This window comes from Corythoichthys intestinalis, chromosome 13 (genome assembly GCF_030265065.1).
Source record: "Corythoichthys intestinalis isolate RoL2023-P3 chromosome 13, ASM3026506v1, whole genome shotgun sequence".
Taxonomy (NCBI): Eukaryota; Metazoa; Chordata; class Actinopteri; order Syngnathiformes; family Syngnathidae; genus Corythoichthys; species Corythoichthys intestinalis.
The window spans coordinates 9,087,866-9,114,148 of NC_080407.1; the positions used below are offsets into that span (position 1 = coordinate 9,087,866).

Here is a 26,283-nt window from a genome sequence, read left to right on the forward strand (position 1 = left end):
AAATGGCCTTCTTTACGAGACAGGCTCCTCCTCCAAGGGAAAAAAATCTATTGACCTCAAACCTGTTTCAGGGGAGCCTCAAGACATGTGTTCAGGTCCCTGATGAAAAATATTGAGGTTTCGTTGAAGCGGAGAGGTCCAAACTGGAAGTGAAAATGACCGTCAACAATTTGTCTCGCCAAAAATTTTGAACAGTCATAACTCGGCAGATATGCAACATATCTGCGCCAAACTTTCCGTGTTTGTTGAGAGTCATACCCTGAAGGTTCTTGTAGGGGTCATTTGCATCAACTCTACAGTGCCCACTAGTGGCGACAGAAAGAAGTTTTAAAAAAGGCCTTTCCTATTGGGTTTTTTCAACATAGAGCAAGGAAATTTGGGGAGTAGATACCTTATGCAAAACTGCTCCAAAAAGTCTCTTGCACCCATATTCCAAATCCAACAGGAAATCGGGTATTTTGGATCGAATGTGAAATTTTCATGGGTTCACAGTAAGAGTTTACATTTGGAGGCTTGAATATGCATAAAAACTCACCAAAATTTGCACATACATGCGGCTTTGGATAACGTTCGATAATCTTGCAACGTTACGAAACAATTTAACAAAATGGCTCAGTGGCGCCCCCTTGAAATTTTCAAAAAGGCCTCTCCATTTAGGTTTTTCTAACATAGAGTGATGAAATTTGGAGAATCAAAACTTTGTGCAAAACTGCTCCAAAAAGTCTCTTGCACACACATTCCAAATCCTACAGGAAATCGGGTATTTTGGATTGAATGTGAACTTTTTATCGATTTACAGTGTGCACATTTTACACCTTGGCACCTAGGGAATTAGTTTGATCATTCTCAAAATTGGTGAGACTGTTCATGAGGCATATGAAATCTTAAGTTATAAAAATGGCGTGTTTTCATTCACGGGCCTCACCTGGGCGGGGCGCCAAATTCTTCCATTTTTTCGCCAAAACACCGAATTCGGAAAATGACTGATAACTCCCTCATACAACGTTCAATCTATTTGAAATCTGGCATGTGTGTGAGGTATACCAGCCTGAGCAGGACTGGATTGAAAATTTATCATTTGTGCCTGGCGCCTCCTAGTGGGAACAGGAAATGCCCTTTTTTACGGGACACACTCCTCCTCTAAAGGGAAAAAATCAATCTACCTCAAACCTGCATAAGGGAAACCTTAAGACCTGTCTTCAGGTGCCTGATGAAAAATATTTAAGTTTCGTTGAAGCGGAGGGGTCCAAACAGGAAAGTGAAAATGACTGTCAACAATTTTTCTCTCCAAAAACTTTGAACAGTCATAACTCGGCAGATATACAAGATATCTGCGCCAAACTTCCCGTGCTTGTTGAGAGTCATACCCTGAAGGGCCTTGTAGGGGTCATTTGCATCAACCCTACAGCGCCAACTAGTGGCGATAGAAAGTCACTCGTTTTTCCAAAACATGTCCAGTTCTTTTCATGTTGGTCATTGTAGTTTCAAGACCTATTAAAATACTTTTTTACGGCCCATGTCCACGTGTCTCTGTCTGTTGCCGTGACGACCCTTTGTTCGCCATTTAAAGGAAATTTTTTTTTTCAGAGACTCAGGGAACTTATGGAGCCACAATAGTTGGCACACTTGGTCGAATTGGCCCAGTTCGAAGATTAATTTTGGTTTTGAATAAGGGCTTGGCTGCACAGCTCAGTAGTGGCTCCTTTTTTGTAGTACTCTCTCCAATAGGGGTTTTTATCTCTTGGGTGTGGGAATTTAAATAGGCGACTTTCGAGCATGTTAGGTTCTAATGAGATGATTATAGAGGAGGATCTGCCACCACCCTGACCTGCACACAGTCCGAGTTGCGTGAGGTCCGAGTTGCGCTAGATTGCGAGGGCCCGTTCAGTCCTGCTTGCAGGCCTAGTTATTATTATTATTATTCTTCTTTTTTCAGGGCAAATGAAAATGGCCAATTTGGAGGCCTGAACATGCACGAAAAGTCACCAAAATTTGCACATACGTGCGGCTTTGCGTAAATTTCGATAATCTTGTGTCGTTTTGAAAAAATGTCAAAAAATGGCTCAGTGGCGCCCCCTTTACCCTTAAAATTTTCAAAAAGGCCTCTCCTCTCAGGTTTTCAACGTAGAGCAATGAAATTTGGGGAGTAGATACCTTATGCCTAACTGTTCAAAAAAGCCTCTTGCACCCATATTCCAAATCCAACAGGAAATCGGATATTTTGGATCAAATGTGAAATTTTTATCGGTTCACAGTTGGGGTTTACATTTGGAGGCCTGAACATGCACGAAAACTCACCAAAATTTGCACATACATGCAACTTTGCGTAAATTTTGATAATCTACAAAAAAATTTAACAAAATCGCTCAGTGGCGCCCCCTTGAAATTTTCAAAAAGGCCTTTCCTATTAGGTTTTTTCAACGTAGAACGATGAAATTTGGCGAGTCGATACATTGTGCAAAACTGCTCCAAAAAGTCTCTTGCACCCATATTCCAAATCCAACAGGAAGTCGGAAATTTTGGATCAAATGTGAAATTTTATCGATTTACATTTGAGACCTTGTCGCTGAAGAAAATAGTTGGATCGTCTTCAAAATTGGTCAGAGTATTCAGGAGACATATGAGATCTTAAGTTTTCAAAATGGTGTGTTTTCACTCAAGGGTCGGGCCTGGGCGTGGTCCCAAAGTCGGCCATTTTTGGGCAAAATACCAAATTCAGAAAATGATTAAAAACTCCGTGATACAACGTTCAATCTTTTTCATTTCTAGCATGTATATGAGATATCCCAGCCTGAACACGACTGCATTGAAATATTACCCATTAGGCCTGGCGCCCCCTAGTGGGAACAGGAAATGGCCTTCTTTACGAGACAGGCTCCTCCTCCAAGGGAAAAAAAACTATTGACCTCAAACCTGTTTCAGGGGAGCCTCAAGACATGTGTTCAGGTCCCTGATAAAAAATATTGAGGTTTCGTTGAAGCGGAGAGGTCCAAACTGGAAGTGAAAATGACCGTCAACAATTTGTCTCGCCAAAAATTTTGAACAGTCATAACTCGGCAGATATGCAACATATCTGCGCCAAACTTTCCGTGTTTGTTGAGAGTCATACCCTGAAGGTTCTTGTAGGGGTCATTTGCATCAACTCTACAGTGCCAACTAGTGGCGAAAGAAAGAAGTTTTAAAAAAGGCCTTTCCTATTGGGTTTTTTCAACATAGAGCAAGGAAATTTGGGGAGTAGATACCTTATGCAAAACTGCTCCAAAAAGTCTCTTGCACCCATATTCCAAATCCAACAGGAAATTGGGTATTTTGGATCGAATGTGAAATTTTCATGGGTTCACAGTAAGAGTTTACATTTGGAGGCTTGAATATGCATAAAAACTCACCAAAATTTGCACATACATGCGGCTTTGGATAACGTTCGATAATCTTGCAACGTTACGAAAAAATTTAACAAAATGGCTCAGTGGCGCCCCCTTGAAATTTTCAAAAAGGCCTCTCCATTTAGGTTTTTCTAACATAGAGTGATGAAATTTGGAGAGTCAAAACTTTGTGCAAAACTGCTCCAAAAAGTCTCTTGCACACACATTCCAAATCCTACAGGAAATCGGGTATTTTGGATTGAATGTGAAATTTTTATCGATTTACAGTGTGCACATTTTACACCTTGGCACCTAGGGAATTAGTTTGATCATTCTCAAAATTGGCGAGCCTGTTCATGAGGCATATGAAATCTTAAGTTATAAAAATGGTGTGTTTTCATTCACGGGCCTGACCTGGGCGGGGTGCCAAAGTCGGCCATTTTTTCGCCAAAACACCGAATTCGGAAAATGACTGATAACTCCCTCATACAACGTTCAATCTATTTTAAATCTGGCATGTGTGTGAGGTATACTAGCCTGAGCAGGACTGGATTGAAAATTTACCATTTGTGCCTGGCGCCTCCTAGTGGGAACAGGAAATGCCCTTTTTTACGGGACACACTCCTCCTCTAAAGGGAAAAAATCAATCTACCTCAAACCTGCAAAAGGGAAGCCTTAAGACCTGTGTTCAGGTGCCTGATGAAAAATATTGAAGTTTCGTTGAAGCGGAGGGGTCCAAACAGGAAAGTGAAAATGACTGTCAACAATTTTTCTCTCCAAAAACTTTGAACAGTCATAACTCGGCAGATATACAACATATCTGCGCCAAACTTCCCGTGCTTGTTGAGAGTCATACCCTGAAGGGCCTTGTAGGGGTCATTTGCATCAACCCTACAGCGCCAACTAGTGGCAATAGAAAGTCACTCGTTTTTCCAATACATGTCCAGTTCTTTTCAGGTTGGTCATTGTAGTTTCAAGACCTATTAAAATACTTATTTACGGCCCATGTCCACGTGTCTCTGTCTGTTGCCGTGACGACCCTTTGTTCGCCATTTAAAGGAAATATTTTTTTTCAGAGACTCAGGCAGCTTATAGAGCCACAATAGTTGGCACACTTGGTCGAATTGGCCCAGTTAGAAGATTAATTTTAGTTTTGAATAAGGGCTTGGCTGCACAGCTCAGTAGTGGCTCCTTTTTTGTAGTACTCTCTCCAATAGGGGTTTTTATCTCTTGGGTGTGGGAATGTAAATAGGCGACTTTCGAGCATGTTAGGTTCTAATGAGATGATTAGAGAGGAGGATCTGCCACCGCCCTGACCTGCACACAGTCCGAGTTGCGTGACGTCCGAGTTGCGCTAGATCGCGAGGGCCCGTTCAGTCCTGCTTGCAGGCCTAGTTGGGATTGCTTTTCTCTTTAGCATAGGACTTCTTTTTTCTTCTTTCTTTCAGAAAGAAAGCTGACCAATACGCAGGGTCTGAAAGGCAAATTGTTGTTGGATTATCTTTACATACCCGCTACTTTTTTAGCAGAATTCTAGCTTTGTATAGGCTAATGTTCCTGTTGTTGAAAGAACAAAGGTGTGTACTAAACAACTAGCACATTTATATTTTGCTTTCTTACTGTACCGAAAATGAACCGAATCGTGACCTCAAAACCGAGGTACGTACCGAACCGAGATTTTTATGTACCGTTACACCCCTATCAGTTACTGTTCTAGTTGTTTCATTAAATTCTAGTTATGGAATTTATTAACATTTTATTTGAAGGTGGCGCGATCGGACTGTCATGAGACCATCATAATTATGACATGACACTGCCATGAGCATTAAATAATGCTTATGATGCGGATGTCTTTTTGTGCCATCTGGCAAATGATCTCCCTTTTTTAATGGTTGTAAAAGATCCAAGCTGGACATTAATGGAATTAGCGATATAATACGCCGGATGACACTTAATGACATCTGTCATAAGCATTCATTAGCATATTAGCATATTCTTTTTTCGGCCAGCAGCAGCCACTGGAAGTCATGTAAAAAGTCGTCAGTGTTATGAAGGTGGGTGAAACACCACTAATTTTGCTCCCGAAAGTTTGACCTGCATCAGAGTTAGCATAACATTAAACTTGCTAAACGTCAAAACTACTGCGGTCAGGTCAGCCTCCACAAGGAACAACGAAGTCAAGCTAGTTGTCCCTTATTTGGATCTGTGTTTGCATTATGTGCAATAAGGTAATATTGTCCCTACCAATTATGAGACCAAACCTACGCCTGTGATTTCACGACAAACAAAATAGCTATGAAAATTGCCAATTTTCCTCACTTTTAATAATGCCCACTGATAGATATGACCGACCAATCATCAAAACAATGAAAAAGTCCAATGGTTTTCTGTCCATTCATTTGTGCTCCCACCCATATGCGGAGTTTGATTTTTGGGTCGGGGGGGCACAACATGTTGATGTACCCAAAACGCAGTGTCAGCAATAAAATTAACTTACAAGAATATTTATAATAATAAGTTACAAATGAGCGCTTTTTTGTTTCCCATCATTCTTGAGGGGAATTCTAAATCAGGCAGTTTAGGCAATACTTTTCGCCAAGATCGTCATCCATTGAATATGGTACGCCTGCCGGTGTCGTGCCAATGTAGTTACCCCAGTCAAAAATTGTATCCCCTGGGCAGAGCCATATGGGGATAGATTTGTTCTTTATTATTCAATTTTTTTTTAAAAAGTCTCTTCAATCAAAATATATATTTTCAATCAAAAAAAGTCGCTTCAATAAAAAAAAAAAAATGTGATTGCACAAATAGATTTGAAACTCAAAAAAATGAATGTGAAAGCAATTTTTCCTTGTTCTTTTTTTTGTTTTTATTTTTTTATTGAAGCAACTTTTTTGATTGAAGTAATGTTGATAGGTGTTTGGGCCACATTTAGGCTAGGACGTTTTTGTCTTTATTATTCAATCAAAAATAAGTTGCTTAAAAAAATATATATTTTCAAAAAGAAAAATCACTTCAATCAAAAAAAGAAAAAATTCAATCATAAAAAGCGTTTTTGAATGCGAAAAAAGATATGAGATTGAAAAATTTGCATTTGAACACTTAATTTTTCATTGAAAAAGTTTTCTTTGATTGAAGCAATCCTTTTTGTGTCTGCTCCATATTATGGGTAGGGCATTTGTGTCTAAATTAGGGCTGTCAAAATTATCGCGTTAACGGGCGGTAATTAATTTTTTAAATTAATCACATTAAAATATTTGACGCAATTAACGCACATGCCCCGCTCAAACATTAAAATGACAGCACAGTGAAATGTGTACTTGTTGTGTTTTTCGGAGTTTTATCGCCCTCTGCTGGCGCTTGGGTGCGACTGATTTTATAGGCTTCAGCACCCATGAGCATTGTGTAAGTAATTATTGGCATCAACAATGGCGGGCTACTAGTTTATTTTTTGATTGAAATTTTTACAAATTTTATTAAAACGAAAACATTAAGAGGGGTTTTAATATAAAATCTCTATAACTTGTACAAACATTTATCTTTTAAGAACTACAAGTCTTTCTATCCATGGATCGCTTTAACAGAATGTTAATAATGGTAATGCCATCTTGTTGATTTATTGTTAAAATATACAATTACAGTACTTATGTACCGTATGTTGAATGTAGATATCCATCTTGTGTCTCATCTTTCCATTCCAACAATAATTTACAGAAAAATATGGCATATTTTATAGATGGTTTGAATTGCGATTAATTGCGATTAATTACGATTAATTTTTAAGCTGTAATTAACTCTAATTTTTAATCGTTTGACACCCCTAGTCTAAATCATTCAATCCCCCCAAAAAAGTTGCTTCAATGAAAAAAAAAAATTCAATCAAAGAAAAAAATTTTAAAAAATAAAATTGCTCTCCCCTAGTTTTTTATTAATTTATAATTTTATAATTTATTATTTAAGCAAATGACCGTCTAAGGTGCTAGTCACATGATCTGTTCGAAAAATAATTATGACCCATTCTAAAAATACATTATTTTGTTCATTTCATTCATTTTTGTTGCAGTTTAATTGCTTTACAACTTTTATAGATATAGGAAAGTCAATTTCATGCAATGACACTTTTCGGCCACCGGGGGCGCCTGGCCCCCCCTTAAAATCCGCTTATGCTCCCACCCATCTACTACTATGTACTTGTAGAACTTTTCTTGGAGTCAGTATTTTTATTTTATTCCCACAGGACGCCATTGAGTTTTCACTTTTCATAAATGTCAAAAAAAAAAGAAAACCAATCCCGCGACGACAACTTGTTCCTGCTGTGCCTGGCGGATGTTTTCAGGACATTTCCAGTCGTGCCCGCGGCCGTCGCGCTTGATGAGGAAAAGCACGCGGATTTTTTTTTTTTCTTCCCCACTTGCCCCTTATTCCCACTTGTTTACTTCCATTTCGATGTGCGCAACAGCACCTGGAATGCGGACACTGTCTGCGGCGAACAAGGCGATGAACACTTAATCTCCCCGTTTGAGAGAACTATAGTTGTTAACGCGTTTACGTACAGTAGAGCCAAAAATCCCAAAAGCCATGCCTGTCAATGTATAGAGTGCGCAAACCACGCACCTGCAGCAGAAGCGCACAGCCGTGTGGCGCACATCAGCGACGAGAAATAACTTCACTCACACTCCAAAAGGCGCTGCTCCGGGACCGATGTTTTCCTCCGTGGGTTGTTTTTTTAAAGCGCGTCACAGCTGTTGGCAGGTGGATTTGTATTATATTCGACAAGTCCGAATCCGGCGATCCTCGTCCCAGCACGGTCGTCAAATGACAGCGCGCGTTTTGCCCAAGAAGAAGAAGTGGCCTCGCTCCCTCGCTCACTGTGTTCCTGCCCGGTCATGATATCATGTCCATGTGACACGCTCGGGCCTCCGTCAACGGCAACTTAAAGGGGCCTCCCACGTGATAGCTTCTCGCGAAAATTGTTCTCAAAAAGAAGAGAGAGGAAAAGTGATATCACCTGGGTCGGTGGGCTGTGCTTTTACCGGAAAGATGACGGCATCTGCGTGGTGATGTCACCGCTAGATTCAGAACGATGATGACGATTAAGAGTGGATGGTGATGTTCATAAAGAAAACGCTGTGGTTCTTATGATGCTCGTATGTTGAAATCAATGTATACTGTCCAATGGCGTAGGCTTGGTCTTAATATTGGTAGGGACGATATAACAGCATAACCTGCATGTACACTTTTTGCTGGGGACGGGACATTAATAAAACCAAAGATATTTGGTGAATGGGGTTCAGCATAGGCGGAGTTTGACTTTTGGGGCGGCGGGGGCACGACATGTTGATGACCCCGAAACGCAGTGTCAGCAATAAAATTGAACTTTATAGAATATTTATAATAATAAGTTGACAATGAGTGTTTTTTTAAAGGGAATTCTAAATCAGGCTGCTTAAGCAATACTTTTTGCCAAGATCGTCATCCATTGATTATGGTACGCCTGCCGGTGTCGTGCCAATGTAGTTACCCCAGTCAAAAATTGTATCCCCTGGGCGGGGCCATATGGAGGTAGATTTGTTTCTTTATTATTCAATCCAAAAAACGCTTCAATTAAACATTTTTTTAAAAGTCGCTTCAATCAAAATATATATTTTTCAACCAAAAAAGGTGTTAGAATGCAAAAATAAATTTGAAACTCGAAAAACTTGCAGAAATGCATATGAAAGCTATTTTTCTTTGATTAATTTTTATTTTATTTTATTTTTCTAACTGAAGTCAAGTTTTTTAAGCATTTTTTTTGATTGAAGTAATGTTGATTTGTGTTTAGGCCACATTTTGGCTGGACATTTTTCTCTTTATTATTCAATCAAAAAATAAGTTGCTTCAAAAAATATGATTTTCAAAAAGAAAAATCACTTCAGTCAAAAAAAAGAAAATTTTCAATCATAGAAAAAAGTTTTTGTATGCGAAAAAATATTTGAGATTGAAAAATTTGCATTTGAACACTTCATTTTTCATTGAAAAAGTTTTCCTTGATTGAACCAATCCTTTTTGTGTTTGGGCCATATTATGATTAGGACATTTGTGTCTAAATCATTCAATCCCCAAAAAAGCTGCTTCAATCAAATAAATATATTTTAATCAATCAAAGAAAAAAAATCACTTTTAAAAATATTTTTTTCTGTAATATATATATATATATATATATATATATATATATATATGCCAAGCAAATGACTGTCTAAGGTGCTCGAAAAATATTTTCAACCCATTATAAAAATGTTTTTTTGTTGTTGTTGTTAATTTCATTCATTTTTGTCGCAGTGTTATTGCTTTACAGTCAATTACATGCAGTGACACTTTTTGGCCACCAGGGGATTTTAAGGGCCCTCCCTTAAAATCCGCTTATGTTCTAAAGCGTCTTGCATGCTAACAATACTATTGACAGTAAAGTTATGGTGCTCAGAGAAATTTACAAATAGGCAAGGCAACTTTATTTATATAACACAATTCAACACAAGGCAATTGAAAGTGCTTTACATCACATGAAGATCATAAAAACCACATCAAATCGATAGAACGTAAAAACAAAGACAATCAAAACAGGAAATTCAATTATACATAAAAATCGCATTTAATCACGAATAAATTTAATCACGAATAATTAAACAAAAAAATAATTAGGGCTGTTCAATTTATCGCGTTAACGGTACTTAATTTTTTTTTTTTTTAATTAATCACGTTAAACTATTTGACTCAATTAACACATGCACTCATGCACGGAATGACCCGTTCAAGCAACTTTTTAGATTAAAATGATGTTGATTTGTGTTTGGGCCACATTTTGGCTAGGACGTTTTTGTCTTTATTATTCAATCAAAAAATAAGTTGCTTCAAAAAATATACATTTTCAAAAAGAAAATCACTTCAATCAAAAAAAGAAAAATTTCAAGCATAGAAAACATTTTTGAATGCGAAAAAAATATTTGAGATTGAAAAATACTGTGCTAAATAAGTACGTTTTTAGCCATGATTTAAAGCAGCTAACAATTTGAGCATACTTCAGACCTTCAGGTAACTTGTTCCAGAGGTGAGGAGCATAATAACTAAATGCTGCCTCATCGTGCTTGGTTCTTGTTCTTGGAGCATACAGGAGACCGATTCTAGACGACCTTAGGGGTCTAGATGTTTCATTGGAATCTTACAAATCAAGCATGTATTTTGCTCCAAGGCCATTAAGTATTTGTAGACGGGAAGTAGTATTTTCTAGTCTATCCTTTGACTCATTGGAAGCAAGGGTAACGATTTCAGAACAGGTGTAATTTGGTCCAGTTTCCTTGTATTTGTGATGACTCTGGCTGTAGCATTCTGTACTAGCTGCTGCTTCCTGACTAATTTTTTATCAAGACCTGTAAATATACCGTTGCAATAGTCCAATCGACAGAAGATGAAAGCATGCACATGTTTTTCCATGTCTTGTTGAGTCAGAAGCCCCTTAATTCTGGCTATATTTTTTTTAGGTGGTAATAAGCAGATTTAGTGACGGACTTTAGATGGCTATCAAATTTTAGGTCTGAGTCAATGATTACCAAAAATACCATATTAATAATTGGGCATTATGAATGATCACAACCACGTGAATATAACTTATGAATACTAATAAATACTTAAGTAAATGTATTACAAGTACAACCAGTGTTGCTAATCTGACTTTAAAAAATAGAAAGTAGTTACAGTTAAAAATTACAGTTGTACCTCTACTTAAAAAATTTATACAGATTTCCATGTAAATTCCCCAATCTATATACATGGTACAATTAGATTATTGCACAATAAACATGAAATCTGAGGTGTGCATAATGTAAAAAACCAAGAATAAAGCATAAAAGTTAATACTCATGTAAAGCTGTCGGAACACGAGGGGCGAATGAAGAGGGGATATACACATACACATACAGCAGAGGTCCCTCTTAGCCAATTGGATGCCAGGAATGCTTTGCAATAGCCAATGGCAGAGCAGCTATAAGTATGTTACGTTCAGTTAACTCTGGGAGCTACGAGTACAAGCCATACTGTATTTTTGCCTTTCTTATCCTGAAATTTCTTTCTGAACAAGAGGCAATATTTTCCCTTGGAGGCATCTCTTAACTTGAAAATTCTGTATGTTGAAACACTCTTAAATAGAGGTACCACTGGACTTCTCCCAAAAACTAATTGAGATAGTTACTCAGTCACCTCATTGTAAGAGTAATTAGTTACTCAGCAAAGTAACTGACATTACTTTTCATGTTCTACACGTTATTACATTATATTTTCTATAACATCTTTTAAATAATAACTGTTTATATTAACTGATAGAAATAAAAGATTTCAGCTTTATAACAGTGTAACGGTATGGGAACTTTAACTTTCAAATTCTGTGAGGAAAAAAAGCCTTTTTGTTTTTCCTGTTGTACTGAAACCGCACCGAACCGTGACTCCCGTACCGGGGAACGTACTGAACCGTGACTTGTGTGTATCATCACACCCCTACTATATACAGTGGGGCAAATAAGTATTTAGTCAACCACTAATTGTGCAAGTTCTCCTACTTGAAAGTATTAGAGAGGCCTGTAATTGTCAACATGGGTAAAGCTCAACCATGAGAGACAGAATGTGAAAATCACATTGTTTGATTTTTAAAGAATTTATTTGCAAATCATGGCGGAAAAGAAGTATTTGGTCAATACCAAAAGTTCATCTCAATACTTTGTTATGTACCCTTTGTTGGCTATAATGGAGGCCAAACGTTTTCTGTAACTCTTCACAAGCTTTTCACGCACTGTTGCTGGTATTTTGGCCCATTCCTCTATGCAGATCTCCTCTAGAGCAGTGATGTTTTGGGGCTGTCATTGGGCAACACGGACTTTCAACTCCCTCCACAGATTTTCTATGGGGTTGAGATCTGGAGACTGAGTTAGGCCACTCCAGGACCTTGAAATGCTTCTTATGAAGTCACTCCTTTGTTGCCCTGGCTGTGTGTTTGGGATCATTGTCATTCTGAAAGATCCAGCCACGTCTCATCTTCAATGCCGTTGCTGATGGAAAGAGATTTTCACTCAAAATCTCTCGATACATGGCCCCATTCATTCTTTCCTTTACACAGATCAGTCGTCCTGGTCCCTTTGCAGAAAAACAGCCCCAAAGCATGTTTCCACCCCCATGCTTCACAGTGGGTATGGTGTTCTTCTGATGCAATTCAGTATGATTTCTCCTCCAAACACGAGAACCTGTGTTTCTACCAAAAAGTTCTATTTTGGTTTCATCTGACTATAACACATTCTCCCAGTCCTCTTCAGGATCATGCAAATGCTCTCTAGCAAACCGCAGATGGGCCTGGACGTGTACTTTCTTCAGCATGGGGACACGTCTGGCAGTGCAGGATTTGAGTCCCTGGCGGCGCATTGTATTACTGATAGTAGCCTATGTTACGGTGGTCCCAGCTCTAGTAGGTAGTTATAGGTCATTCAATAGGTCGCCCCGTGTGGTTCTGGGATTTTTTGTTCACCGTTCTTGTTATGATTTTGATGCCACAAGGTGAGATCTTGCATGGAGCCCCAGATCGAAGGAGATTATCAGTGGTCTTGTATGTCTTCCATTTTCTAATAATTACTCCCACAGTTGATTTCTTTACACCAAGCTTTTACCTCTTGCAGATTCAGTCTTCCCAGCCTGGTGCAGGTCTACAATTTAGTCTCTGGTGTCCTTCGACAGCCAGTCTTGGCCATAGTGGAGTTTGGCGTGTGTCTGACTGAAGTTGTGGACAGGTGTCTTTTGTACCGATAATGAGTTAAAACAGATGCCATTGATACAGGTAACGAGTGGAGCCTCGTTAGACCTCTTTGACAGCCAGAAATCTTGCTTGTTTGTAGGTGACCAAATGCTTATTTTCCACTCTAATTTGGAAATAAATTCTTTAAAAACCAAACAATGAGATTTTCTGTTTTTTTTTTTTCTTCTACATTTTGTCTCTCATGGTTGAGGTTTACCCATGTTGACAATTAAAGGCCTCTCCGATCTTTTCATATAGGAGAACTTGCACAATTGGTGGTTGACTAAATACTTATTTGCTCTTCTGTAGATATACTATATATTTCAATATGCAGGTGAGGCTCTGAATCTGCCTTTTCAGGGTTCATTTGTGGAATTTATTGCTTTATCAATGGAGTTGTGACCTTCATTTGTGTTGCATTGAATGAAGTGTGTCCAAACCTTTGGCCTTTACTGTACATGCAACCTATACTGCACTGCTCTTTTAGCCAATTCCCAGAATTCCTGTCATGGGACACACAACACTGCACGTAAACAATGAATGCTTTTGGCCTACCATATATATACAGCTGTGTACTGTATAAAGACTAATGAACCGCATGATGCTTTTATACAATAAATTCTCTCAAACACAACAATGAAACCACTGAAGAAGATGCCAAATAGAATTACACGGCTAGATCGTTACAAAAGTGACACTATAAAGAGACGTTTATTTAATGTTTATAAGGAAATCTGAACACGCCTCCAAGGAGAAATGATGCAGAGGGATCTAGAAAAATGAAGGAGATGAGTCGTGCCCTGTCGTACAATAAGATGATGTAGAGGGAGAGCCACTTAACGGGAATAGAGATATTAGTCATCGGATGATGCATCTGCAGTGTTTTCGTCCACAGACTCGATGTTTCACGAAAGCCTGAGATCACCCTGAGAGTTGCTGTCTAAAACAATCAATTATGAAAAACAGAAATTCATGCATGTATGGTTACTACTGTGTCTGGATAAGTTTACACAGAAATGACGTGCCGCACGCCACACGTCACTTCCGCTCATTGATATTCATGACGAAAGCAACTGTTGCTAAAGGGGCGAGACGCTACTGTTTGTCCCCAATAGTAAATGAATGGAAATAGTGTACGAAGGAGATATTTACAGAGCTAAACCTACCAATTCTGTCTGAAAATTATGTCGCTGGTGCCAAATTAACTGGGAAAAATGTGGAAGAAAATAAAATGTTCAGTTAAAGAGATTGCTTGAGTGTCGAGGGCTGAAAAAAAAACCAGCTAATTCACACGTTTTTCCTTACGCCACTGACAATGACATTCTCCTGTTTCAACAAGCTATCATTTACCCCCATATGCCCTGTCTTTCATATATATTATATCCTCTGGTTGTCTTACATCTCTGACCATTCTTGGGGTAATTTATATTGTTAGTTCTGTGTAGCCATCGCAAATGCTACTCAGTGACAGCCAACGAACTTTTAATTTTTTCATTAATAACTAGGGCTGTCAAACGATTAAAATTTTTAATCAAGTTAATTACAGCTTAAAAATTAATTAATCGTAATTAATCGCAATTCAAACCATTTCTAAAATATGCCATATTTCATTTCTGTAAATTATTGTTTGAATGGAAAGATAAGACACAAGATGGATATATACATTCAACATACGGTACATAAGTACTGTATTTGTTTGTTTTTAACAATAAATCAACAAGATGGCGATAATATTATTAACATTCTGTTAAAGCGATCCATGGATAGAAAGACTTGTAGTTCTTAAAATATAAATGTTAGTACACGTTATAGAAATTTTATATTAACTCATTTGCTCCCGGAAACGTATAAATATGTTCTATTTTTAAATGCTCAACTGTCCCACAAACGTATTTATAAGTCTTTTGCGTTTTTTTTTTTTTTTTATAAGAAGCATATATAGCTTCCGCCGTATCTGACAAACAAAGAACAACGCTCCAAACCTATTTTAAAGCAATAAAACTGGCCACTGGAGGGCAGTAGCGCATTTTGAAATACCACGCAACCCGATTCAACAGCAGTGGAAGCCGGGCAGCATTGTCAGAGCGCTGGCGGCATGAGCCCAGGCGGCGCTCCGACCGGACAAAACAACGTGAGGACGCCTGGGACGCCAGGCGCTGGATGACCATGCAAAACGAGTGAAACCCCCCCGTGGAGCGGCTCGCCAAGCAGACCCCGCAGAAATGCAAAAATAATCCATCTTTGTGAGACAGACAACGATGAGGGAAAAGTTTACACAGCTGACGTGGCGACAACGGCGTCATCTCGGCGACAAACCGTCATCTCTCAGTAGTAGTGTGTGAATAAATTGTTACTTTGCTATCTAAAGCTCTATCTGTCTGGTTGTTCATGGTATTTTGTAAAAGGAAAACATTATTCAGATGTTTGGAATGTAACTAATGCAAAAAATAGCTTTGTTAAAGTCAAAGTTGTGTTTGAAATGTATGCGTTTACAAAAAGCTCATTTTCTCCGTTTTTTCATCAGAAATTGGAAAATTGCTCAAACTAAGCTATTTTCTAATGCTGATTTCTAAAGAATAGAAAAAGATACGAACTTACTTTTTTTGTGTGCTGAAAGAAGAGAGTCTAATCTTTCTTTTGGTGGGTTCCAAGTTTATATAGCAATAGAACATAATTTTCTGCGGGCCTTGCAAAATCAGTCAAAATCCAGAAAAAACGGCCGGGAGCGAAGGGCCTTGCTCTGGTGAAAATGGCTGGGAGTGAAAGAGTTAAAACCCCTCTTAATGTTTTCGTTTTAATAAAATTTGTAAAATTTTCAATCAAAGAATAAACTAATAGCCGGTCATTGTTGATGTCAATAATTACACAATGCTCATGGGTGCGAAGCCCATAAAATCAGTCGCACCCAAGCGCCAGCAGAGGGCGACAAAACTCCCAAAAACACAAGTAACAAGTGGACATTGCACTTTGCTGTCATTTTAATCTGTTTGAGCGGGGCATGTGCGTTAATTGCGTCAAATATTTTAACGTGATTAATTTTAAAAATTAATTACCGCCCGCGATAATTTTGACAGCCGTATTAATAACAAATCTTAATTCTATTAATTTATCTAAACTTCCCTCTTACTAAAGTTGTTTCTTTACAATAGAAAAGGTAACAACGGTGGCGGTCAGATACCACATTAATTTTTTTCAGGTCATTCATTGTCAGGTAGAACCAGCATGGCAAAACGGCACGCTAAAAAATAAGTAAAAATATCAAAATGGCTTACCTCTTCGGAGGACGCTGTGGCAGGCAATGGGTCGCGATTGTCATTTATAGGACCATGACCCCCAGCAAAATTTTTACTGCATATGAAGGTGAATTACTTCACATTGCCTTTCGGCCATCCGCACAAGCGGATCCATTGTTCCCATTTTTTCCTTTGGTTAAAACGTATGAAGAAAACATCTTTCATATGTGGACAGTCGTAATGTCTAGAGTAGTTTCTACAAGTTCTATAATAGCAGTGTTAGATCGGCAAGTTTGTTTTTGAAAGATTACCGGAGACAACTAGCAGAAATATAATGGTTTGTATGCGAGGGCGTGTTGAAAATGACCCACTTGCGCTTTACGATTGACGTCACGGTAGAGCAGAGAGGTATACTGAAAATTTACCGTTACCAACATTCTTCACGATGACCGACGTAATTTTGACCATTTCGGTAAATTCGGTAATTTAATAAAACAAGAAAATATAGCCTTTTCATCCCGCTTTGACTCTGTGCTGTTCGGCTATGTTCATTCCCCTTTAACGTCAAACAGAAGCCCGGTAAGCTAACGCTACAAGCAAACGTGATGGTGTGTGGCTTAAGGGAGCTTCACCAAACTTTCACCTGACATTAAGTAGACTCTTGGTGGCATCCAGACTGTCTTTCACCCGCTGTCCTCCCTGGTTCTCACGATTTCAGGAGAGGGTGCTTTCAGTGCTTTCTATTGGTAGCGCTGCGGTTAACTCTAGCGGCTAGCGCTACAAATGAACGTGATTTAGTCGGATAGCTGCTCTAACTTTGTCCATGGCTGAACTTAATGGGTGGATTGGGCACGGACCGCATCTAGCAATAAGATTGTCGTGTTATTTTGTATCTCTGTGTGTGTGTGATTTCTCTGATAGCTTTTATGATGCTAAAGCATTTAGCATGAAGGACAATCCAACAGTAAAACCTATAATATGACCATTTAATGGTCACAGCTATGTTTCTATGTGCTTGCTTAATCCTGTGTCATTACTGCTATCATAAAATCTTAAATGTTTTATTGGCAGAAGAGGAATATTAAACTGTGCATGTATTTTAAAAATGCTCTGGGAAAACAAAAACTGAAACCTTGAAGTATACACTTGTGTTGAGTAATTATGTCACAGCAGCCATTATCAATAAGTTGTCTGTTCGAAGAGTACTGTTGAAGCTGTAAGTCATTTGTGTTACAATGACATGTTTGCACGGTCGTCATATTGATTTTTAGAATTTTGTACATTGTTCAAGTCATACAAGCTGTTATAAATGTTCATACTTAAATTCTTATCATTTACAATACATTTTGATATACCGTATTGGCCCGGATATAAGACGGTGTTTTTTGCATTGAAATAAGAGTGAAAAAGAGGGGGTCATCTTATATTCGCGGTCTAGACATTATACCCATTCACGACGCTACATGGCGCCAGATATCATTGAAACGATGTTCTGTCATGACAGATTTCAGCTTCTCTCAAGTTTAACCAGTTTGCAATTTTTTATTACAATGTTTTTCCTTATTCAGATTTGTTTCAAGATTACAGTTACAGTTAGACTTCACTTTGATGGTTAATGCAGTTATTGCAGTTTTGTCGTTTTATCACAATAGATTGGTTTATTTACATTTCAAAAACCAGAAGCCATTCATTTACGAAGGTGACTGCACTCTAGTTTACATATTTAAATGTTCAGATATTAAGATTTGAATGAGGCATGAAGATTTGAATGAAGCAAAATAACATGCTTTTTCTCCCAAATATATTGTTATAATTATTTGTTTCGGATGTACTGTAATTACTTTCTGTATAAAAATTAATTTGGTGTTCAAAAAGTCTTTTTTCAAACTTGAGTCTTGAAAAAGAGGGGGTCATCTTATAATCAGGGCCGTCTTATATTCGGGCCAATACGGTACTTAATGTTAAGACTGTATGTACAATTGTTAAATGTGTTAAATTGAAAGCTGGTAAATAAATCAACGAGAAACTGTTAATTTGTATTTCATGCATTAATTCAGATTTTCAAATTACATAAGAGTCTGTCCGCTTGGGCGAATTTATTGTCATTTATCGTTAAATTTATTTTTTGTGAGTGGTTTATTCTCCAACTCGCGCTGTTTATAAATAAATAAAAATAAAAACGTTGTCTTTAAGCAGTAATTGAGATACAAATCAGCTAACTTTTCAAACAGAGAAATGACGTCGATGACGCACGTTTGTCGCCGCCATATTTGTCAGGGCAAGCCTGCTCTGTTTGGAATGTAGGACGTGCATTTTTGTATTAAAGCCCTAACACGGGTCAAAAAAATGCAAATGAAATCCAAAATATACACATATGTATAGTGAATAATTACCTATTTAATGCGTGTGTTCATATATAAACTTAAATATTGTGTTCTATAAAGTGGTTTTCTTGTGAAGTTGAGTCGTTCGTGCAGTGGTTTTAAGATACGCTAATGGAGTTTAAAGTCAGGAAATATATTAAATATGATGAACATGAATTGAAATGTTACCATTTCATTTTGCACAATACTTGGAAGCCAAAAGGGTGCAGTGTCTCTTTTAGAGCTAACGCGCCCCTTCCTTAGCTCACTTCTGCTTGTGTTTTCTTTTTTCCTGCAACAAGATGGCTGTCGTTCCAGAGAGCAGGGTTCTTACGTTCAGCGTTTTTAAATGGAGCTCGTACTCCTCTACGTATTTACCCGAGTGAGTAATTATACATTCGTCTGCCTTTCGGAGCTTTTTCTTGCCTGTTGTTTGCCGGATTTAGCCATTTTAACGGCCTAGCTGCTCGCCTTCAATTCAGGCTAGTTAGCATTGGCTACATTGCTAACGACATTTTTGCAGTGTTTGTAGTAAAAACCGCCATCGAAATGATATTTTGAGTTAGTTTAGTCTATTTTAGGAGAATTAGAAGGCAACGCTTGGCCAAATATTAGCTTTACGCTAATAATATGTATTATGTGGGACGTTCAGCAGCATTGCTGTTTTACTAGATGTAGTATGTAGTTCTGCTTTCACTTCTGACTGCATTTATCGCATAGTGATCAACATAATAAAAGGGCACGCTATCTTTCTGCATTATAATTTATTTTTTTACGAAGAGAACTTGTAAGTTATCAAAAATACACTAATTTATATTCTCACAGGGAATGTACAGTGGTAAGTCTAATATCATATCATATCATATTTAAAATGCAACAATATCGTCTTATTACGTCCGAATGCAGACGTGACTGGTTTGCACATGCAAAAAATGTATTAAATCGTGATTATGTTTGGGTTATGTTTCATAATTTTCTTGCTAGCAATAGTCTATCTCAAATGAACAGTCATGTTCTTAACAATACAGTACATTTCTGATCGTTGTTCTAATGAGCGTGCATTTACTTGGTCATGGTTAATTAGTTATTTGTTTTCTAGGAACATTTTGGTAGACAAACCAAATGATCAGTCTTCCAGGTGGTCATCTGAGAGCAACTACCCTCCACAGGTAAATATAATTCGGCAACTGATGTTGCATAAGGTCTATACTAGGAGTGTGACAAAATGATATATCGTGATACTTTGTATCCCAAAAGGTTATCGATATGCTCCTGCCAAGAATCAAGATATCGTTTTAAAAAGGTGTCAATGTTTTAAAAAAAAAAAAAAGCAACCAACAAGTTGCTACCAAAACCTTCCACCATAATAGTGTCTCAGGTAACTCTAAGGCTGCCATTGACGGTACTCGACGCCCAATCCATTTAGATTGGGAACATTTGTTCATTCGAAATAGGGCTGCAGCTATCGATTATTTTAGTAGTCTATTAATCAATTAACTATTTAGTTCGAATAATCAAGTATTCGGATAATGAACATAAAAAATTAAAATACCTGAGATGAGCCTCACACGGTATCAGAGGTTGCGCTAGACTTTTTCGTTGTCTGTCATTTCGACTGACAGGGTCATAAAAATCCGGTCATAATCTATTTTTACCCGTCACTTAAATTTTTAAAATGACTATATCTTGATACAGTCACTATATGTATATACACAATAATACAATAATACTTCATATTATAAAGTAACTAACATTAGTGCAGTCATGGATTACAGTAAGCAGGCCAGTACTGTGTTTCCATATATATTGTTATTATATTATGTATATACAGAATATATATATATATATATATATATATATCCCCCCCAAGTAGGACCTTCCATGATCCTAATACATTTAATAATAATAAAATATTATATAATTCCATTTTATATATATATATATATATATATATATATATTTTTTTTTTTTTTTTTTTTTTTTAATTGTTAAATAAAAATGCACGTTGATACGACGCACATATCGGCAACTTCCAATTTTTTTTTTTTAAATCGTTAGAAAGTTTGTTTTATATATATATATATATATATATATATATATATATATATATATATATATATATTAAGGCTGGGACTTTAACGCGTTAATTTCGATTAATTAATTATAAAGCTTTTAACGCGTTAAAAATTTTAACGCAATTAATTGTTTCAGTTCCATTTGTCCGCATGCGGAACCTTCCTACTCATGTGTTTCTGGTACGCCGGTAAATCTGGCGCACACAAACAAACGCTAACAGCAGCAGTGATGGGAGGTGACATTTTATTTGGACAGTTAGGGGCCAGTTTTTTTTTCGGGAGCTGAGTCCTGGGAGATTGAACGAAAAGTCATAACAATTGGTACGGATTGTTAAGAAACTTAATGTTGAAGTGTTGCACTTTGTTATTTTCTTGCAGTTTAATTATCAGTGTTTACATTTCACTATCTGAAAGAAAATGTTTGGCAATATTTTATGCCTCATAGTTTTATCTTGTAACTACTGAAAAGTAGCTAGTTACTGTTTTTTAACTGTTTACATATCTAAAGAAAAATGTTTTCAAAGAACATAAATAATCCGGGTGCCTGAAACACTTGAAACCTGAATAGCTGATTAGCACTTTGACCAATTGTTTACTGATAACATTACATATTAACAGTAATAAATTTGTTGTTAAGCTCAAAAAGGCTTTTTTTATTGAGAACATGATTTGTTTTGTCAATATATGGTTTTCAATTAGAATGCGATTAATTTCGATTAATTAATTACAGACCCTGTAATTAACTCGATTAAAAATTTTTAATCGAGTCCCACCACTAATATATATATATATATATATATATATATATATATATATATATTTTTTTTTTTTTTAATTTATTATTATTAAATAAAAATGCACGTTGATACGACGCACATATCGGCAACTTCCAATTTTTAAAAAAAAACGTTAATCGTTTACCAATTCTGCCCTTCTTGGTAATTGGCGGCGTTTTCAACTGCTCGCCGCAGTGAGGAGTGAACCGGCGATTCACTTGATTCGTTGTCATCCTTCACTGCATCAGTCCTTCTTTTTTCACCTCTTTTATCAACACCATCGTCGTTTTGGGGCTTTTTGAAGAAACTTCGGACACTCAGTTGCCTTGACATTTTTCCTAGTAAGGCCAACGACGTCATGCATCAAGAGGGACAATAGCAAACTAATATGCTCACTCGCCACTCTGTGGTCTGGGGTGTGAATTGCAACCTGTCAAAATGACAGATGGACTTCAGTTTTTTCCGTCACCGTTGTAAAAAACCGGTCAACGACGGAAAATATTCGGTTAACGCGACCCCTGCACGGTATATAAAAAAAGGAGGATCTATATACAACAAAAGAACAATTGGCTAACTTACATAGCAAAAGTCCGCAAGCTTAAATGCTCTAAAATGCTAACGCTTTTTTACAATGCGCTTAACAAAGTGCTCAGACACATATTCCCACAAAAATAAACTGCTGAATATACCTTTAAACTAAAATAGGAATGCATTAAAAAAAAAAAATCATTAGCTCGAACAAACGCTTATGTTGGTCTTAACAGGGAGCAGATGGATTCAGCTATGTGAAATGAGGTAGACTAGAGGGCTGTGTATCCACCCATATCAATAAATGCAAACACTTTCAAAACAAACCATTACAGCGCCACTTTAATTAAACAAATACTCGAAGCAGCAACATTTAATTTGAATCTTCTAATCGAATACTCGAGTTAATCGATTAATCGTTGCCGCACTAATTAGAAACCAGAGCATTCGCAGTCATTCTGTCCGATTTTCGGGGCATTTACAGGTCACTTGCTGTTAATTTCCTGTTGGGTTTGAGTCACTGCCTATTCATTTGGGTGATTCCAGGTCACTTCCTGTTCTGTAACTGAAAATAAACTAGAAGTGATCCATAAAATACCCCAAAATCCACAGGAAAATGACCTTAAATGGCCCAAAATTACCTCATTGGCTGCCACTGACAGCCATAGACGTTCAATCCATTTGAAGTGGGAGGGATGGCAGCGAATGAACGAATGTTCATTCGCTGCCACCCTCCCAGTTAAATTGGATTGGACGTCTACTACTGATAAACCCATTCCAATTCACAGCAGAAGCTTGTTTTTCTGTTTATTAGTTGTTTTTAGAATATCCTAGAACGATTTCCGGACCAATGTATCGATAATCGTCATATCGCCATATCGTCAGATCATCGTTATTGTGAGCTTTGTATCGCGTATCGTATCGTGAGGTAACACGAGATTCCCACTCCAAGTCTATACCAATCTAAATATCATTTACTTTGAATTTAACTGTCAAAATATTTCCTTGTGATTAGGGTTGTTCCGATCATGTTTTTTTGCTCCCGATCCTTTTAGTTTTGAGTATTTGCCAATCCCGATATTTCCCGATCCGATGGCTTTTTTTTGCTCCCGATTCAATTCCAATCATTCCTGATCATTTTTCCCGATCATATACATTTTGGCAATGCATTAAGAAAAAAAAGAATAAAACTCGGACGAATATATACATTCAACATACAGTACGTAAGTACTGTATTTGTTTATTATGACAATAAATCCTCAAGATGGCATTTACATAATTAACATTCTTTCTGTGAGACAATCCACGGATAGAAAGACTTGTGACTTTGTATATTGTGACTAAATATTGCCATCTAGTGTATTTGTTGAGAATTCAGTAAATGATACTGTAGTCATGCCCAAATGCATGATGGGAAGTGGAACCATGACTGTGCGCAGTGCTACCAATTGATATATCTTCTCTGCATTGGCAAATAATATAAGGTGTTAAGATAAAGATTAATTGCTACCTTGCTTCCCCACATTGCTTCCCATGATATTTCTAATCGTAGGGAGAGGGATTGTAAGGTTTTAGCCAATTAAAAAAAGGCTCCAAAGGCTGCCAAAATTCAGTCTACTCATTTTACGCTGCCTTTATCTCTATATAGGTAAAACGGCGCCATTACAGATTGAGTGCGACAATGCGTGAGTGGGTCGTGCAGCGCATGCATTAACTGTGATGAATATTTTAACATGATACATTTTTTTAAAAATTAATTACCGCTGTTATTAGGATAAATTTGATAACCCTACATTAAGCCTAAACTAAAGACTCTTGAAGAGTGAAACATATTATGTCTGTAACGTTAAATACAATTAGAAAACGATTTAATTAAAAAATATCTGTATATATTAAAAAAAAGGCATGGCCGATATTTTTTTGCCGATTCCGATACTTTGAAAATGACGTGATCGGATCATCTCTACTTGTGATGTCTGTTTTTCTTTCTGAATCGGCATTTTTTTTGTAATACACCAGCAGTTGAGGATGCTCTTCCTGTTTTTGCAGTTTTTAATCTTGAAACTGGAGAGGCCGGCGATCGTTCAGAGCATCACTTTTGGAAAATACGAGAAAACGCACGTCTGCAACCTGAAGAAGTTCAAGGTGTTCGGAGGCATGAGCGAAGAAAACATGACTGAGCTTTTGTCCAGGTGAGACGACGACGTTCACAATTACTAACACACAAATGTGACTCACTGATTGTAATCGACAAACTTGAACTAAATTCACTTGCTTGTTCTTCATTGCTTTTGCACAAATACAGCGGTGCTTTGACTTGACTTGAATTGGTATTGTGAGCATGCCCGTAACTCAAAAGCGTAACAAATTTTTCCAGCACATGCCAGAATTCAACAAATCCATTTGGAAAAGTAGTCAAAAGACAGCCTTTTTCTTTCTTCTCCTCTGCCAGTGGCCTTAAGAATGACTACAACAAGGAAACATTCACCTTAAAGCACAAGATTGACGAGCAGATGTTTCCCTGCAGATTTGTTAAGATAGGTAAGAAGCAGTTTAAATATAACTTGTTGAAAGTCCTTCTACTTGTAAAGCAGACCCCTGTATGTCCATCAGTGCCTCTAATGTCATGGGGTCCCAGTTTCAACTTCAGCATCTGGTTCATTGAACTGCACGGTATTGAGGATCCGGATGTAGTGCAGCCCTGCCTTAACTGGTACAGCAAGGTAAGGAAAGAAAAAAAGAACTCTGGTAAAAAAAATTAGCAGGACCCGGTTTGGATTTTTTCTTTTTAAAATATATGTGCAGTACAGAGAACAGGAAGCCATCCGCCTTTGCCTCAAACACTTCCGTCAGCACAACTACACCGAGGCCTTCGAGTCGCTGCAGAAGAAGACTCGCATCGCGCTCGAACACCCCATGCTCACCCACCTGCACGACCGGCTGGTGCTGCAAGGCGATTTTGACGCCTGCGAGGACCTCATCGACAAAGCCGTGCGAGGTCCGGCCCGTTTTTTTCGCCGAGTCTATTCCCGTCCGTTTGTCATTGGAGCTAATGTCACATCTCTCCTCTTAGACGGTTTGTTTAACCAGTATATAAGCCAGCAAGAGTACAAGCCACGATGGAGTCAAATCATCCCCAAATGCAACAAATGTACATGCGCCCAAGAAATCAGCAGGGACGACGTGAACAGTAAGGCCAATAGTGTTGTTTTCGTCAACGATGACTATAGCGAAAATATTTCGCCGACGATTTTTTCATGACAAGACGATAACGAGCTAAAAACGTGACTTGGGAGACTAAAACATAACAAGACGAATGCCTGAAAGACGAAAACGAAATGAAAATGTACCATAGTTGTTTTCCGAAATTTGCAGGTTCGCGGTGAATCAGTAACAGGCACACTTTTGCTCAATAGACAATGTTTATTGATTAGAAAATGCAGAATAAATGCAAAAACAAGCATTACAAATGTCAACGATGACGCTAGATTTGAGTTTGTCAACCCCAGAATCTCCGTGTTACCGTTACTGCAAAACAAAATGTCCCTTATCAATGAAAATTGCTTACCGTGACAAATGAGCGGGGAGCCAACACACTCGGGTAAGGCGGCGAAGGAACAAAGCCAGACGATCCTGTCTGTGACGCCACTAATGTTTTCCAAAATTTCCAGGTTCGCGGTGAATCAGTAACAGGCACACTTTTGCAAAATAGACGGTTTATTTAATAGAAAATGCAGAATAAATTAGATATATTGATTACAATCCCACAAGAGCAAGCAAACACACATCAAAAACAAGAACAAATAGCAACGATGAGTTTGTAAATCCCAGAATCCCTGCGTTACCGCTACAGCAAAACAAAATGTCCCTTAGAAATGAAAATCGCTTACCGTGACAAATGAGCGGGGAGCCAACACACTCCGGCAGAGCGGCAAAGGAACAAAACCAGGCGATCCGTACGCGAAGTCCGCCAGCGGGTCACGTACGGATCGCCTGACTTTGTTCCTTCGCCACCTAACCGGAGCGTTGGCTCCCGCTCATTTGTCACAGTAAGTGATTTTCATTGCCAGGGAACACCTGGTTGTGCTGTAACATAGCGCGGGGATTCTGGGATTGACAAACTCAAATCTAACGTCATCGT

At 37.8% G+C, this 26,283-nt stretch overlaps 1 protein-coding gene and 1 long non-coding RNA gene across 6 annotated transcripts in view; one reads left to right on the plus strand and one right to left on the minus strand.

Annotated features, from left to right (window-relative positions):
* LOC130928586 (uncharacterized) overlaps positions 1-8,362 on the minus strand; it is a 68,008-nt gene extending 59,646 nt beyond the window's left edge. The window contains exon 1 of the long non-coding RNA XR_009066718.1: positions 7,977-8,362. This is a non-coding gene — a long non-coding RNA (uncharacterized LOC130928586). The remainder of the gene's footprint in view (positions 1-7,976) is intronic.
* mkln1 (muskelin 1, intracellular mediator containing kelch motifs) overlaps positions 1-26,283 on the plus strand; it is a 233,566-nt gene that overhangs the window by 187,741 nt on the left and 19,542 nt on the right. For 4 of the 5 annotated variants that reach the window (XM_057855275.1, XM_057855278.1, XM_057855276.1 and 1 more), the window contains 6 exons: positions 19,863-19,932; positions 24,192-24,334; positions 24,595-24,683; positions 24,756-24,865; positions 24,948-25,140; positions 25,216-25,332. In XM_057855275.1, the coding sequence (XP_057711258.1) occupies positions 24,300-24,334; positions 24,595-24,683; positions 24,756-24,865; positions 24,948-25,140; positions 25,216-25,332 (544 nt within the window). In that variant the 5' untranslated portion in view covers positions 19,863-19,932; positions 24,192-24,299. Of the gene's footprint in view, positions 1-18,999; positions 19,146-19,862; positions 19,933-24,191; positions 24,335-24,594; positions 24,684-24,755; positions 24,866-24,947; positions 25,141-25,215; positions 25,333-26,283 lie in introns of those variants that run through there. The other variant, XM_057855274.1, reaches the window with a different exon arrangement.